Below are 17,996 nucleotides of genomic sequence, written 5' to 3'. Positions count from 1 at the left end.
TAACTGCTACTGGGTTAAATATCAAGGAAAAGCAGAAAGGGCCTTCCTTTGGCACACCTTATCACAAGCCCTTTTCAAATCAAACCTGAAGTATTAGAGATCTCTTTGGTGCTCATACTATGGCATGCATCAGAATCACCTAGTGGGCTTATTAAAATTGCTGGGCTTCACAGGAATTTCTGATTTTGTTGTCTGAAAATTTGTCTACTGGACTATATCTGATTTCAAAAACATTGGTCAAGTTCTGAGGAATCTGATTTTTCAAACTTTAATGTACATAACTACCGCCTAAAGATTTATTACAATGCAGATTAACTCAGTAGGTCTGGCCTGAAGTCTGAGTTAGTGGTGATGATAGTTGATAGTGGTTGGGCTGAATACAGTTGGAGTTGCACTTCTAGTAATCTTTCTTTCCAGCCTCTAGGCTAAGTAAGCATAACTGTTTATCACAGTGCTAAGTATAGTTTAGGTCCTTAAATCTTGAATAACCTTAGATCAACTTTCACTTTTCTCATATCTGACAACTGGTTAGCAAATCTGCTGCTTTCACTATTACAATATATAATGAATATATTCATTATATATTCCTATCCCCTGTCATCACCTTCTCGGTTTGACCTTGCCCCTAGCTACTATATGTGGGCTGGATTATTTCAATAGCCTCCCACTGGTTTCCTAGCTTCTGCTCTGTTCTACCCTCTCACCTCCAAAACACTTTCTGTAAATTCTTTACTCTGCATCAAGTGTTTAAAACACAGGTTGACCATGAAACTAAGACTCCCTATTTCAGCAAATGCCAGAGTCCTGCCACTAGCCTATCAGGCTCTACAAGACTGGTTCCTTTTTGTCTTGGACTTCAATCTCCTACTGTGCTTCAGCCATGGTAGCCTCCCTGCTTATCCTCAAGCATTTCATCTCAGATCTTGGTACTTTGTGTTTCCTGTAATGAAAATTCAAGGTAACTGCCTGACATTCTTTATTTCCTTCAGACGTGGTTCTTACATCACTTTGCAAAGCTTTTCCCTTATCAATTCACTGACATGTACCTGTCTTCCCCCTACTTCATGTAAACTAGAGATTTTGATCACAATTAGCATACAGTAAGGTGCTCAATAAATATTTGAATGACTATATAACAGACTTTGCAGCTAACTGGAATATCTCAAGGCCAGCGACTGCTGTTGTTTCCCCAGGATCCCTCAGGATGCACCGTTGCCAGTCAGTGTTACTCATTTTATTCCCAAGGGAACAGTGGGTTTTGTAGAACTTTCATCTAAATCCTTTTCATGGAATTTAAATTACAAATTGGTAACTTACTGTTTGCATACAACATTATATTTCTGAATTTTCCACTGATTATATTCCTTTTTAATACCTACCCCTCCAGCAGTTGGTTTCTCATTTTCTGTTTGCTGTCCACATCCACCCCACCCCACCCCATCCCGGAATAATTCTCTTGGAGGAAGAAAGGTATTTCATTGAACATTCTCAAAGTGTTAGGTAAATCTTAAATGAAATGCCTAGTAATTCATAATATTCAGGCCTACTAGACACATGTCAGCTCAGAGTGGCTGAAAATGCTTTTTAACACGAGCCCGTAGTTTTAAGACTTCAAAAGCCATCAAGCACGCTCATAAAGAGAACTCCTGGGTTACTGGGTGATTGTTTTGTGGGGAAGCTGCGAATTGTCCCTTTTTTCAGAAGACCTCGTGGAGTGAGAAAGTTCGCTTGCTCTGCGTATAGAAAGAATTCTAGAAGCTGGGAAAGCACCACCCTCCCACCCCCACGTACCCCTTTACTTGCAGAAACCTTTGCCCCCCACCCCCACCAAATAAGGGATCTTCATGGGGCAGTCGCCAGCCCCACAGCAGCTGCTTGGCACCTATTGTCCCCGTTTGGACGTCAAGCGACTTCGCCTGAAGGACCCTAGCTTCGATTTCGCTCAAAACGCAAGGTACCGCTCCCACGGCCTCCGGGGGCCGTTCTGACTTGCGACGTGTGGCCGCCCCCCGGCGCAGGGGCTTAGACCGTGCGGGGAGGGGGCAGGACGGGCGCTTCCCAGCAGGCATTCGCTCCGGGCAGCCCGACGGCTGCGAAGGCCCCCGCGCCCCGCTTCTCCCGCCCCCCGCGCCCCGAGGGCTGGCTAAGTCCCTCCCGCTGCCGGCGCTCGCCTCACTAGGAGCGGCTCTCGGTGCAGCGGGGAAAGGGCGAAGCTGCCTGCGCCCACGGAACGCAGCGCCACCCTCGCCCCCTCAGCAGCCCACTCGGGATCTCCAGCGGCTCCGCGCGCGCACGGTGAGCGCCACCCGGACCGAGGCGCTGAAGGGGAAGAGGGCCGCTGCACCCGAGTGTCCTTTACCTCCGGACCGGCCGGAGCGTCGCGAGGGGCTTGTCCTCAAGTCCTCCCCACCCCCTCGACCATTTCCACCCCTGGCCCTGACCTCTCCCATCCCTCGGGAGGCGACGAGTCCCGGCCCAACCCCGGTGGGACCGTTGTACTAGCCGTTGGCAGCCGCGCTGCGAGGCCCCGCCCCCGGCCCGAGCTCGGTGCCCCGGGGCGGGCGGGCCCGGCCGTGGCTCGCGCGGGGGGAGGGGCGGGGCAGCCGGGCGCCCCGCTGGCGGGTCGCGCGCGCGCCCGTGTTCTCTTCCTGCCGGCGGCGCGCGCCGCCCCCTCCCCCTCCGCTCGCGCAGGCTCCCGCCGGCTGCGCGTTTTGTCCCGCGTCTCGCTCCGTCCGTCTCCTGACTCGCCGCTCTTGTCCTTCCTCCCGCTTTTTCTTCTCTCTCCTCTCGGTCTAAAGATGCCCTCGGCCACCAGCCACAGCGGAAGCGGCAGCAAGTCGTCTGGACCGCCACCGCCGTCGGGTTCCTCCGGGAGTGAGGCGGCAGCGGGGGCTGGAGCAGCTGCGCCGGCTTCTCAGCACCCAGCAACCGGCACCGGCGCTGTCCAGACCGAGGCCATGAAGCAGATTCTCGGGGTGATCGACAAGAAACTTAGAAACCTGGAGAAGAAAAAGGTGCCAGAGTTGGCGGGAGAGGGAGGGCTTGTGGAGCCCAGGCCCAGCGCCCCCCGACCCTGCAGCGGCAGCCTTGCTTCCTCCGGTGTCTGGCGCTTCACCAGGTCCCGCCGCCCCCACGCCCCGTCTCCGCGGTGGACCGGCGCACGGTGCCGAGTAAACGGGCTCCTAGGGGAGGTGCCAGTCACCTGATGCGGACGCGCACTGCCCCAGGCCTCTTTAGTCCTGCCGTGGGTCTGGCTGCTCGGCCTGCGGGGATGGGATGCCAAGGGCGGGGGCCTGTCGCCAGGACCTCTCTCCTTCTCCGAGGCCGGGTGTCTTTGACGGGGCTGGTGGGGAAGAAATGGAGCAGGCCGGGCGGGGGGCTCGGGCTCAACCGACTGCCTCGTGGAGTTGGGCGGCCTGCATCCCCTTCCCCTTGCCTTGGGGTTTGTCCGCTCCGTTACCGGCTCCTCGAGGCCTGAGTGGCCCCAGTGCCACCCCGGCAGCGAAGTGTGTTTAGAGCCTGGAGTAGGGTCGCTTTGCCGTCGGCCGGGTGGAGTGGGTCTTGGATGCGGTCCCCCGCCCCCCTCGTTGGGGGGCTCCCCTGCGACTCCCTCTTTGTTTCATTTGTGTAGGTCCCCCTCCGAGCCTCAGACCCAGGACTGTCGCGAGATGATTTTCTGCTGCGACTTTTTGCCCCTGGGGGACTCTTAAAGGGGCAGGGGGACTGCAACGATTGAGATTCGTCGGGGGGTGGGTCCAGGGTAGACTTGAGACAGTGGCTAGGTCTCCGGGCACATGGAGAGAGTGTCTAACATGGCGGCGGCTGCGGGGAGAGGGAAGCGCTCTACAGGAGCTGCATTGTGAGCACAAAGCGAAAGCAGAGGGGGAGGGCAGAGACCAGCAGCCGCCCCGTCTGGCCTCCCTCGCCCCCCTCCAAAAATTCGAGCCACACCCACAATTTTTAAAATTTAATTACTTAACCATTGTAGGCCATACAGGGAGATCTGTCTTCAAGTCAGCCTTTTGTTTTATTCTTCCAGCTCAGGACAGTGTACCAACTGTGTGTGTGTGAGTGTGAGAGTGTGAGTGTGTGTGTGTGTAGCTAGGTGGAGAAAGGGTCTTGGCAGAGTAGTTTAACTTTCAGTAAGATTAGCGGTGGAAAGGGAGACACAAATAGGTAATATTAAAAAAAAATGGGGTGATTACATCTGAGTATCGTGCTAACTTACCTTTTACCTTAAAAAGTAAAATATAACTTTGCTCTGACAGCTTCTGGTTGCTTGTCTATAGTACATTTAGTGTAACATCTTGAATTGTAAAGAAATCACATTAAAATGCTTATTTAGTCGGCCACCTGGCTGTTACTTCAGATTTTGAGATATTTGGTTAAATTTGGGCTGTGGGAAGTAAAATGGGGAAAAAAAATTGGTGATATTTAGGTTTCAGTTATTTTAATTGCTTATTTACTGATTTATTTTACATTTGGGGAGAGTGTTAAAACAATAAGGTTTGATAGTCTGTCTCATTTTCTTCAGTATTGAAGGTTGGAGATTTTTATTTGAATTTCCTGGACTTTATTTGAAATTGAGAGATATACTAATCTTGAGATCTAGTTCTTTTGATGATTGTTTTGTTATAAGTAATTGAAATAATAGATTTATGTTTATTATTGAAGTAATTTTAAGTAACTGCATTCAAATGTGGAATACAATAAGCATACCTAAGACAACTATCTTTTGAGTCTTGCCTTGTGATTTAGCTTTTGCTACCCTATTTGAAATTGAGGCTAACTTGGGTATCTTTAAACCCTCTTAATGCAGTAAACATTTCTGCTAACCTGGCTGATGCTTGAATGACTTAACTTCAGAATTTCTAGGAAATGTCTATTCTAGAATGGGAATATTAATGATGTAATATTTTAAGTATAGAAATTCATATTCTTCAAAGGCATTCATATAAAGTCAGATACTGACTAGCAGCCAATCTATTCATGAGGTGACTTTTGTATACTAGTGTTCAGCTTATCTTAAAAAGTACAAGGTAGCTGGTTTATAAGCCCCATAGATCAAATGATCAGTGGTGTGTATGTAGATGGTTATTACTTACTGTACATTGGCAGGAGAAAGTAATGTACTTAATAGTAATTATGGAGATTATTGATGGGGATTTAACAAACTGCACAAAATTAACGTTTAGTATCTTGTTTTCTGTCTCAGTGTTTTGGGGTGCTGAGTAGAGTTAGAAAGGTCAGGTTACAGTTTGGTGAGACTTCTTGATAAGCCACAGACTAAACTACCTACTTTTTAAATAGTTAAGGTAACTACTCATAAGGCTTTGCTATTAGAACTATATATTTTACTTTATGAAAAACTCAAGGCTTTTTCCTAATTTAAGAACATGGTTTTTCGTTTATTGTTTTTTTAACTAGATGATTGCTGTGTGAGATTTTAATAACATTTTTCAGTAGGAGTGAGCACTATTTCTAATGCACCTAAAAGTAGGATTTGCCTTACAAATCAGTTTTGAATTCCTTTTTAGAAAAAACTCTTACAAAGTAAAGTAATACTCTTTTCAACTGGATTTTGTTTTTTTTTTTTTAAAGTCAATTTAATTGCACCTTGTGTTTGAACTGCATTTTATTCTTACCAGTTCATACTAGAACCTTCTGGACCAAAATGCTGGATTGTAAAATCAAGTATGTTAACAGAAATAACTAATAGATGATATAGTATCATTTTAAAAGAGAATTGAAATGGTTGTTTCATTAGGAAAAAAGTTAGTTATTTTCTAATTATTTGAGCCATTAGAGGAAAGCTAAGCATCTGTTCAGTGAAAATGCATGCTTAACATTGATGAAATATGATCCTATTACATAATGCAAGTAAATGGCTTGGTGGTTTTTGAAATTTGGGCTAATAAAAAGTACATGAATGTTTAGTGAAGAGAAAAATACACCAGTGATAAGGAGAAATCAAATGTTAAACTTGATTTTCAAAATTTCTAACTGATTAAAGTACAAGTAATATTGAATTGAGTGATTTACTAGTTTTCTTCATCAGTTCATTTGCACAGAACTGGGCCTTAGGCTATGCAAGAGGTATTTTGGTATTTTGAAACCAAGTCCTAATGTTACCTGAAAAGAAAATTCATTTGCTATTATAAGATGAAATCAGGTTTGAAGTAGAGTAAAAGGATGTGTGAGTAGATAACAGTTAAGTGTTATACTCCCTAATATTGTAGGTTTATACTCTAGTGACTTTGGTAGGTGAAAGATTAACCAGTGTTCTCTTGCTTTAAAAAATAAAATAACTTGTCATCAAAACAGATGCCAAAAGTTCAGTGTTTTTACACCACTCCCTAAAGTCTTTAGGTACTTTTGTCTTTGTAGTTAATATTCACAAAAAAGAATGAGAGTTGTGAGTGAGGATACTTTTTAGAGCATTGCGGTGTGCCTCTGCAGCTATTGTACAGGATTTATTTTAAGTATTTTGAACTAAACCCATTCTTAACTATTTTATAAGTAAAATCTTTTTTGGGGACTAACATCTGAAGTTTTTCTTGACATTTAGGATGATCATTGTGTCAGCTTTTGCATTGGTTGCAAGAGCTATTCCTCTGCAATGCAGAGGGCAAGGTTACTTTGTTTTGCTGTTCACCTTGTCTCAGAAAAAAGGCTATCATACTTATTTTGAGGACAAGATTACTTTGTTTTGCTTTCACCTTGCCACAGGAAAAAAAGTTATATTGCTTAATTTGTTTCTCTCTGTATGTATGTAACAGGGAAGTATTTTTTTAAAAGGTTAAGCTGTGAATTCCTATGATAATATAGTTCTCTTTTTCTGGGGTGAGAGCAGAATCATAAGTATTGTAATGAGAATGGATTTTTTTTTTTTTTTTTTAAAACCTGGCCAAAGTATTTTACTCTAGGGTACTTTGCATGTGGCAAATATTTGAATGAGAATATATTTTGTGTGATCATTACAGAGTGAGCATACAGTTTGCCAAAGCTTTAAGTAATTTCTTAGTTTATATTTAGGGATATGTGAAGATTAGTTTAGTACTATTTCATGTTTAAAAAAAACATTTTTACTTGTAAAAGATTAAACTGACAACTTTGTCATTTTGTTACCATATTGTTACAGAATCTAAGTTTTTTTAAAAAGGAACTTTAAAACACCTTAGCTTTTAGTCTTAACTAATTTTATGGAAGAGGTAATTGAGATGCTTATATAAAATGACCCGGGTAGGAATGGGTGAGTTCCAGTGTCTCTTGTAATATTTTATGGGGGTAATTAGAATTTTTGTAGTGTTTTACAATATTAAGTGTAGTTCTTAATGTTTAATTGTTGTGTAGAACCAAGTAAGACCACTCGTTTCAAAACTTTAAATTAGAATTTGTTTTAAAAAGCTGGCTGAGAAAAAAGCTTTTCCTTTTTAAATTTTTTATCTTTATTAATGTCCTTTTGCTGAACTTTCTAGGTCGTTCATGTAATGGGGTTCTGAGAATATTAGTATGGTGAAGCCCCATTGTATCAGCTATTGGGAGACATTGTTGTAATGAAATTAACTTGTAAAGTTTAAATCGTGAAGTTTTTTTTTTGCTTAGGTAAGCCCCCAAATGCACATTTGCCAGTTTTCCACTGAAGCCTGGTATGTTGTAAACCAGAAAAATTCTGGGAAAGCATGACCAGTGGAGAGAAATAGCAGGTGTGACAACCTTTCCATCTCTGTTCTTGGGTTCCAAGCTCCTGGATATCTTCTAGTAATTGGTTCTTTTTTCTGGGGGAAGTAAATGATAGATATACAATAGAGAAGAGTGAGACAAGTATCACTAGGGAAGTTCAGCCAAAGTTTGGAAATGAAAATTGCTTGGCTTGAATTCATTTCTTTGTTTTCTACCAGTGGTTTTGTTAGGTAGAAATATGAGTGTAACATGGATAGAAAGAGAACTTTACTGGGCAGACTTCAAAATTCATACTTCCTGAGAAGAGGGAAAGGTGTGCTTTTTGACCAAACTCAATTAAAGTAGTCTGTTTCTTTAACAACTTTTTTTTTTTTTTTTTTTTTTTTTTTTTTTGCGGGACTGGGGATGGAACTCAGGGTCTTGTGCTTTCGAGGCAAGCGCTCTACCAGCTGAGCTATCTCCCCAGCCCTCTTTAACAACCTTTACTACCTATTTTCTCTGTACTTTCTTGACATTTTTTTTACTACTTTTATGTCCTAACCTTACGTGTTGTTCTAATTGGTGGTAAGCTAATTAGGGGCAGACTATCAGTTGTATTGCATTGTGTGTCAGTCCCAGTATTTCCACTGTGCCATGTTGCACATACGTACTAAGTGTAATTCCAAGTTTGATTGTCACTGTGTAGAAATATTTGTAGCTTCATTAACAAAACCCTGAAGATGGAAGGGAAAATCCATTAAAATAGATTTCATCCATGAGGGTAAAAATGCTTTTTAATTTTTATTTTTTTAATTTTTATTTAGAGACAGGGTCTCACTGAGTTGCTTAGCACCTTGCCATTGCTGGGGCTGGCTTTGAATGCTCAGTCCTCCTGCCTCAGCCTTCTGAGCTGCTGGGATTACAGGCATGTGCCCCTGCACCTGGCTTAAAATACCTTTTCACAGTTATTTACTTGCAGTGATTTTTTTTTTTTTTTAAGTTGAAGTGGAATTTTTATTCCTTTCCAATTTTTTTTCAGGTGGGCAGCATTGTTAAGTAGGCAAGTAAAACAATTTTTCTGAGTAATAAGCAAAATTTGTGAATAGTCTTAGGAGAACAAAGATAATGCTTGATATTAGAACAGTTATAAGTTAGAAGATATCTTTGCATTCCTCTCAATACTGTTACTTAAAAATAGAAATAACTGTAATATACTTTAATAATCACTAAAAACCCCTCTTGGTCTCCATTTTGAATTAAGGTTCACCTCTTTGCTTTGAACTTTCAAGGAATGTGTATAAATCAGTTGTGTGGAATCATCCTCCTGAGTAGTTTGGTTAAAGCAACTAATAATTCAAAAGGTATCTTTTGACACTACATGTAATCATTTGTTTTAAGTCCACAAGCTTTAGACTGTTTTTTGTGTTGCTGGGAATTGAACCCAGGGCCTTGTTCATGCCAGGCATGTGCTTTATCACTGAGCTACCAAATCCCAAGCTTTAGACATTTTTTAAAGATTTTTTTTTTTTTAATACCTGGGATTAAATCCAGAGGTGCTTAACCACTGAGCCACATCCCCAGCCTTTTTTTTTTTTTTTTTTTTTTTTTTTTTTTTTGCGGTGCTGGGGATTTGAACCCAGGGCCTTGTGCTTGCAAGGCAAGCACTCTACCAACTGAGCTATATCCCCACCCCCCCCCAGCCATTTTTAAAAAAAAATTATTTAGAGACAGGGTCTTGTTGAGTTGCTCAGGTCCTCACTAAGTTGCTGAGACTAGCTTTGAACTCAGCCTCTCTTGCTGAGCTGCTGGGATTACAGGCCTATGCCACCCCACCCTGGAGACTTTTTAAAGATATAATTCAAAATAGGTGATACTAGAACTCTTTAACATTGCTTTTTCTAGCTAGGGTCAGCTGCTTCCATTTATTAAGATTTACCTGCCTGGACAATGAATAAAGGTTTTACAGGATTGTCTTCTTTCTTTGGTATACCTGGGATTTAACCCAGGGGCACTTTACCACTAAGCTACACCTGAAGCCGTTTATTTTTTTGAGAAAGGGTCTTACCAGGTTGCTCAGGCTGGCATGGATCTTGTGATCCTCCTGCCTTAGCCTCCCAAGTTCCAGAGATTGCAGGTGTGCACCAACACACCTGCTATCTTTGTTTTTTTTAATTGTTAAACTCCTGGATACTTAACCTGCATAAAGTTACCTTATAATGAGTTCATAGATGAAATCTAATTTAGCATTCTTTTATTATTCTCAGTGATCCTTAATCCATCATTCCTGACAGATGTTCATTTATCCTCTGCTTTAACTAGTTTTCTAGAGTCTGGCAAAAGCTCATTTCTGAGTGTTTAAATTTTGGACGTTTTTTGAGTTGTTGGTGTTAGAGTTATATTCACTCCCACCAATCTTAAATACGTTCTTGTGTTCTGGAAGAGCAGACTAGTAGTACTTGAGTATGCTTCCAGCATTTGAAAATGGTTGTTATGAATTGTCTATGGATTGTGGTGTATGTTTCTCAACTATCCTTTTAAAAACTGATGAAACTTCTACTTGTTATCTTTCTTGTCACCTATGAATTTTTTTTTTTTTTTTTTTGCGGTGCTGGGGTTTGAACCCAGGGCCTTGTGCTTGCAAGGCAAGCACTCTACCAACTGAGCTATCTCCCCAGCCCCTCCTGTGAATTTTAATAGTTACTGATTCTCAGTTTAATTAGTAGAGAGTAAATAGAAAGCAGATTCAATTGTCTGTTACTGGAGCAAAGTCAGACATCAGTTCTGTTTCTCTAGGTGAAGGGTGGGGTCTGCAGGCATTGATGACTTGAAATAATGTCTGGAAAAGCCACTAAAGATTATGGAATGTTGAGAGGAAATCTTTGTCTTTCATTGTCTGCATTTTGTCTTTTGTGGCTTCTTACTGTATGTACTCTAGAAGCTATTTGACCTAGATACTTAAAAGTATATCTAGGTGCTCTTAACTCTTTTTTATTTTAGGCTTCATTTTTAATTATTGTGTCCCAGTTTAGAGGTCTCCTTAATTAAGAACAGGAGTTATATGGTTTCCCTGGATAGCAAGATTAGTTTTTTCAGATTTTATTTCTTTTTTATCTTTCTTGTGACTAGTTACCTAGATGAAGAACATTTTATTTATGTATGTATTAAAAATTTTGGAGTGTCTCATCTCTTTTTAAATACATAATTTTTTTAATGTATAATTTAAAAACATTCCATTTATGGAATTTGTTGAATATAACAGTAAAGGGGCAAAGCTTGGGAGGACACCTGTCTTAGATACATCCATCTTGCCGTATTGATTTAAAAACCCATTTCAATGATATAAGTTTGGTGATGAAAAGCTCTGGGAAAACTGGAAGATTGAGAGGTACCATGATTCAGCAACATAATCTAATTCGAGAAAGGAAAGGAAGAAAACAACTCACCAGAAGCAGAAATGAAATGCAGCAACAGCTGTAATCCAGAGTGGCCTTGTAAGAGGGGAGGAATATTGAGGGACAAATGGTTTTTCTGTGATCTTAGGCAAGTTATTTAACTACTATCTCTTAGTTTACAATAAGGTGAAGTGACTGATAATAGTGCCTCCCTAATAGGGTTAGCTGTCTGATAGTTTAAATTTGAATGTTTGTTACTTAGTGAATCAAAGGAACAGGAGATAGAGTGGGACTAGGTAGCACTTGTTTGGGGTAATTATTTTTTAAAACCTTTTGATGTCTGAGTGTAGTCACACCTCTGTTCCATGATTTCTTTTCAAAGACTCTGGAAAATGACCTCATTTTTATCTTGCCCAGGTGGTGTAATAAATCAATTTTTATAAGATACCCAGGATGGTCAGTAGTTGAAAAAGGAACCCTAAATTTAATTTCTTGATAAATATTTCAAGATAGAAAGGACAGAGCAGTGTTGTCAATGTTCTAGTGGGCTTTCTGAAGACGCAATCTTATGCTAGGAAAATAGCTGGAGAAAAATTCTCCAGAGGAAAATGCTTAATATTCATTTTATGTATTTGATAGAAGTAGTCGACCAATTAGTTTTTTATCATTATTATATTTTAGGCAGACAAGTTCTAGCTTAGGGAAGAACAATGCTGTGTTTGAAGTCATTTTCTCCTGTCTTCCCCTCTGTTTTTGTTGATGTTAATGTTGAACCTGTCAGTGTAACAGGCAAGTCCTTCTATGTTGACTTAGTTCACACTATAAGTTTGAAATCCAAATGGAAAGATTTTCCAGTTGGATTTTATGTAAGTCACTTGAATATTATTTAACAAGAGGAATAAAGCCACTTAACCTGCTGTCATTTGTCTCCTAGTATTCTACTCTTACAAAGATCAGGCAACTTGTAGTATTTGGACCAGTGCAAGCCCATATCCTTTCCCTTATCACCTATAGTTACCTCTGTTTTGAAAAGTAGAAAATCAGATGAATTGGTTATCCTAAGAAGCTTTTGGTTTTTAGTACAAATTTTCACATTCATCACTAAGTTTAATCATAAAATATTTTTTCCAGGGTTAAACTCATAGTGCAAAGATTAACAAAAGTACTGCTTAGGGATAGAATGTAGTAACCCTTTAGTATTCAGATCACAAATGGATCTTATGCAGGTGTTACTAGGTTAAATAGATTTATCAGCAGGCTGGAAATCACCAGTCAAGTTTTATATATATATATTTTTATTTTTTTGCTACTGGAATTTTAATGCAGGGACACTTTACCATTGAGCCACATCCCCAGCCCTTTTTATTTTGAGACAGGGTCTTGCTGAGTTGCTTAGGCCTCAGTAAATTGCTGAGGCTGGTCTTGAATTTGTAATCATCCTGCCTCAGCCTCCTGAGTTGCTGGGATTGCTAGGTGCACCATTGTGCTCGGCAAGTTTTCTGAATTCTTTAGAGCTGAGCTTCTAAGTGATGTCTTTCCAAATGGAGGTTGCCTTGTGGTGATTTCTAAGGTCACAGATTTTCTTTTTCTTTTTTCTTTTTTTTTTTTTTTTTTTTTCAGTACTAGGGATTGAACCCAGGGGCACTCAACCACTGAGCCACATCCCCAGTCCATTTTTATTTATTTATTTATTTAATTTAATTTATTTATTTATTTTTTTGGGTGCTGGGGATCGAACCCAGGGCCTTGTGCTCATAAGGCAAGCACTCTACCGACTGAGCTATCTCCCCAGCCCCCCATTTTTATTTTTGAGACAGGATCTCACCAAGTTGCTTAAGGCCTTGCTAAGTTGTTGAGGCTGGCCTCGAACTTGTGATCCTCCTGCCTCAGCATCCTCAGTCCCTGGGATTACAGGTGTGTTACTGTGCCTGGCACAATATTGAATGTGTGATTCAAAATAATATCTTACTTCTCAGTATTATTAGTTTTTCTATTACAAGGGAATTATTTTTTATCTATATTGAGTGTTTCTCAAAATTAGGTGTGCACAGTCACCCAGCAAACTTGGTAAAACATAGGTTACTGGGTCCTAATTCTGGAGTTTCTGATTCAGTAGATTTAGGGTCGTGCCTGAGACATTGCATTTCTGTTTCCCAGCTGTTACTGAAGTTGCTGGTTTGAGAATTATGAGAATCACTGATTTAGACAAGCAGAGAGTCTGGCTATGTAGAGATCTGATTATATGTAGCAGTGAACAGAGATTTCTTCCAACCTGATTCCTTGGCATACACCTCAACAGCCAGGAGATCCTGTATTATACAGGTAAAGAAAAAGGGAGTGTCCTCTAAACAGTTTTTTATTATGTGATTCAGTAGTTTTATTAATGAGTTTTGCTTATTTCTTCAGTGAATGCTGTTTCTTAGTATAAATTTTGGCCAGGCTTAGAAACCTGCTTTTCTGAAGCTTGAGCAAGGTTCAGGGGATAATGTATGTATAATAGATTAGAACGTATTAATTGTTAACTGAAGAACTTTCATAATGCTATGATGAAACTTTTTATTGTGATTAGAAAGTATATTTCGTGAAAGACCGGTAGCTTCCATCATTTAGTTTCCTGCATCTTTTGATTGGGAAATTTAGCTAAGTATAAAGAACTGTGGCATACTTTTTGGAAATCTCATGTTAGAGATTCTTGAGATTGTTTAGTTATGACTTACATAATTCTTCCATCACAGTTAACTCATTTGTTGTAGTAGTAGCCATCCTCCTCACTTTAAGAATCTTGGCTTTCAAATTGTTATCGGTTGGAAAACAAAAAACATGTTAACAGTAATGTAAAACTAAAGTAAAAAGGTATATAAGTTTAGTAAAACACATCTTTGTTTTGTCTGTGCAGAGTTCTTTTTGCTTTTTGTTTGGCAGTAGTGAGGATTGAAGCCAGTTGTGCTCAACCGCTGAGCTACATTCCCAACTGTTTTAGAAATTTTTAAATTTTGAGATAGGATCTTGTTTAATTGCCCAGACTGGCCTCAAACTTGAAATCATTCTGCATCAACCTCCTGAGTAGCTGGGATTACAGGCATGCACCACTTTGCCTTACTTCTTTTGCATAGTTTGCATTGACAGAATATTATTTAAAGATTCTTGTGTACCATGAAGCTAGAGTTTGATTTGGTAGCTACTTTTTATTTTCCTTTTAACCTTGTTCCAGTTATTACTGTGTAAGAGACTAATCCAAAATTTAAGGGCTTAAGGGCTGGATTGTAGCTTCAGTGACAAAGCGTCTGCCTTGCATTTGCAAAGCCCTGGGTTAGACCCCCAGTTACAAAAAAAAAAAAAAAAAAAAAAAAAAAAATTTAAGGGTTTAAAACCATCCATTTTATTATATTCACAGATTTCTGCCTATCAATTAGGATTGATGTCTTTGTTCTATGATACCTGAGAAAAACTAAGACTTTTTCACTCATGTTTGATGCCTGGGCTAGGAACACAGTATTGCTGAGCAGAACTCTTAAATGAGACCTCCTTTCATGGCTTACTTCATTTTAGCATGGCAACCCCATAGTTATTGAATTTCTTGTGTAATGGCCAAGGGCTCCAAACCCAAGTGATATAGAGACCAGTAAACAAGGCAGAGATGGATTGCTTTTATGACTTGGCCTTGAAAGTCATACAGGATCATTTATACTGTACTGGTTTGAGCCCATGTAGGTACAGTACTAGGGGAATTTGACTAGTTCTTAATGGGGGAGTGCCAAGGTCACATTGTAAATCGCATATGGTGCTGCAGATGTTGTAGCTATTTTGGGAAAATGTAATCTGCTATAGCTCTCAGGTAGACTGAATACTAAATTTGTGATTGTGTAAAAATTTGGACCTTTTCTGCTATTGAATAGCTTACCCTACTATACAATAGTACAGGCTCATGGCTCTTGAAAGTACTGACAATATCCTCAAATCTGTCCATCTTAACATCTTTTATATAGCATATAGTTATAACCATTTTTTATTATGTGTTCATTGCAGAATATTAAGAGTACTAAACATAAACTCTGTGAGAGATACATAGTATACTTTATATTCTAGATTCAGCAACAGTTTCCTTAAAAAGTGTATAATAGTATAGGAAAAAGGAAGATAATAAGGAAATAGGTGTCACCAGCACACCCCCCACCTTCCACCACAGTGTACCCTGTTTAGTTCAGATTTTTTGCTATAAATTAGTACTGAATTTTAGGCATGCCTATTTGCAAATCTTTTTATGTGTCTTTGTTTAGGTAATGGTTATTGAACCCATAGGCACTTTATCACTGAGCTCCATCCCTAACCCTTTTAAATTTTGTATTTTGAGATAGGGTCTTATTGCCAACACTGGCCTTGAACTTGGTCCATCTGGCTCATCTCCTGAATTGCTGGGATTGTGGGCATATGCTATTGCACCTGGCTATTGTCTGTATGTTTCTGGATTGAGGAATTCTGACTATAATTCTGTTACATCGGAATATCCTGAGTCATAAATTAAAAACAAAACTTCAGTGTCTTATTCCTTAAAAGAAAAATAGATGCTGGCAGCAGTGGTGCATGCCTATTAATCAATCCCAGAAACTCTGGAGGCTGAGGCAGGAGGATCACAAGTTTGAGGTCAGCCCCAAGTGACTTAATGAGACCCTCTCTCAAAGTAAAGGACTAGGAATGTGACTGAGTGGAAAAGTGCCTCTGGGTTAAATCTGTAGTTCCAGGGAAGAAGGAAAATAGCCTGTTCTCTTTCAAAGGGAATGAGCTGTTTTTATTAACCCTTAGAGTGTTCTGAGGTAATTGAGCACGTCTTTTGCACTTGGGGTAATGCTCACCAGATCAGTGTAAACTGTTTTTCAACCAGTAGACTTGAATTTGTACCTCTTTAGCTGAGGGCTTATAGGTGGCATGAAGTAGTTCATCTAAATAAAATTGGATACTTTTAATTAGCTTTTAATGTTTTAATAATTGTCTTGTTTTTATTTACATCCAGTGTGACTAATTGTGATACCTTTCAGTTCAGGGTAGGATGGTTATGCAAGTTGACTTGTTTCTGGTACAAAGAAAATGGATCATTTGACTTATAAAAACTTCACTACCATTGCTTTTAACCTGGTTTCTGAAGCTCTTGTTCTTTATTAGTATGTTCCATTGTATTTGGCTTCTTAGTTAATGTTACTGTTGCTCGCTACATATGTTCAAATTTTACTATGGTTATATTAAGTATTTTCTTCTTAGTATGGATTTATTTCCTATCTTCCAACCCTTAACTATAATAACTTAATTCTTGACTCTTTTATTACCTAAGTATCCTTTTTCTTTGGAATCTTATCTAATAGTAGTAGTGTGGGAAACCTTCAAAATTTTCAATTTGGCAAATAGAGGTAATCTTAAGCCAGAGGGTCCTTTTTTTTTACCCTTATCCTTAAGCAAAACTGTTGACTAGTGTACTGCCCTTAAGTGAAAACAGTAACTTGGAAATATCTCATGTTATTCAAGATAAATAAAGTATATCAAAGACAATATATGCCTGTGGGATTATTTAGGAAAACACCCTCTTTTTATACTATCTATTCATGTGAATCCTTGAAGGGAGGAAGAAGGGGAGAGAGGCCATAAAAATTCAATATTGTAAATGTCTGATATGCTTACTTGGGTAGAAACAGAATCCTAATCAAATTGTGACCCTCCCCCATGTGATTAGGAACTGTACACCTGGGCCTTTCTGCTGCTTTTCCGAGTACCGTAAAAGATAAACAATGTTTCATTGATTTATAGGTATTTGATATCATTCAGCTGTGATGATTATTTTTAGTTCACTATTAAATTTAGTGTTTATTACTTAATCTAGAGTATATCTCAAAAGTATAAGGCAAAATTTGAGACATATTTTGACGATTGCTTGGGTTTTGTCATTTTTACATTAAACTGGTACACACTTTAAATATGGAATGTAATTTTTTTTAAAATTTTTTTTAAATAGGGTAAGCTTGATGATTACCAGGAACGAATGAATAAAGGAGAAAGGCTTAATCAAGATCAGCTGGTAAAGATGTTATATTTTATGCTTACTATTTTGAATAAGCAAATGAATTTTACAATTCTTGTGATTCTAATAAAGTTGGGTTCTGTTTTTGTCATTTTAGGATGCTGTATCAAAGTACCAGGAAGTCACAAATAATTTGGAATTTGCAAAAGAACTACAGAGAAGTTTCATGGCATTAAGTCAAGATGTATGTAAAAGATAATACATGTGTTTATGAAATGCTAAAAATAGGGTTAGAGAAAAATTTGTGTTTTGGATTTTAGTCCTTCTATACATTTATAAACTCTCTGCAAGGTGAGCAGTCAATCCAATTGTATCTTTTCTTTTGGTACCAGGGATTGAACCCAGGGGTGCTTAACCGCTGAGCCTCGCTCCTTCCAAGTCCTTTTTTATTTTAATGTCTTATTTTGAGACAGGGTCTTGCTAAGTTGCTTAGGGCTAATTGCAGAGGCTAGTCTTAAACTTGAGATCTTCTTGCCTCAGCCTCTGGAGTTGCTGGGATTACAAGTCTGTGCCACTGGGCCCAGAGGATCAGATTATATGTAAGATGCCTTGGAAGCAAGTCTGTGTAGTTTGTTGTAACACCTGAGAGATGTCTTTTAAAGGACTTAAGTTTTGAGATAGGACAAAAGTCATATAGTAAGTTATCTTAAAGATCTCATTGGTGTAAAAAAAATAAGTTTTCTGAATAAGTAATTTATTTGAGGAAAGGCTAGTAACATTGAAATTATAAAGTTATCTCTGACAGTCTTTTACATGAGAAATAATGTAATACAAGGATTAATAGATCTGATTCAGGAAGCAGATTGCCTAGGTTAAATCTGATTCTATCACTTGTTTTATGACCTTGGATGAATTACTTAATTTCTCTGTTCCTGTAT

The 17,996-nt window shown here is 39.4% G+C and overlaps 1 protein-coding gene across 1 annotated transcript in view; it reads left to right on the top strand.

Moving 5' to 3' along the window:
- Nucleotides 1-2,141: 2,141 nt before the first annotated feature.
- Caprin1 (cell cycle associated protein 1) overlaps nt 2,142-17,996 on the top strand; it is a 38,351-nt gene continuing 22,496 nt past the window's right edge. The window contains exons 1-4 of the mRNA XM_047516481.1: nt 2,142-2,295; nt 2,799-3,014; nt 17,053-17,115; nt 17,216-17,302. Of these exons, the coding sequence (XP_047372437.1) occupies nt 2,799-3,014; nt 17,053-17,115; nt 17,216-17,302 (366 nt within the window). The 5' untranslated portion in view covers nt 2,142-2,295. The remainder of the gene's footprint in view (nt 2,296-2,798; nt 3,015-17,052; nt 17,116-17,215; nt 17,303-17,996) is intronic.

This window comes from Sciurus carolinensis, chromosome 11 (assembly GCF_902686445.1).
Source record: "Sciurus carolinensis chromosome 11, mSciCar1.2, whole genome shotgun sequence".
Lineage (NCBI taxonomy): Eukaryota > Metazoa > Chordata > Mammalia > Rodentia > Sciuridae > Sciurus > Sciurus carolinensis.
Note: the sequence above shows the minus strand (reverse complement) of the source record. Positions and strands in the feature narration are given on the sequence as shown.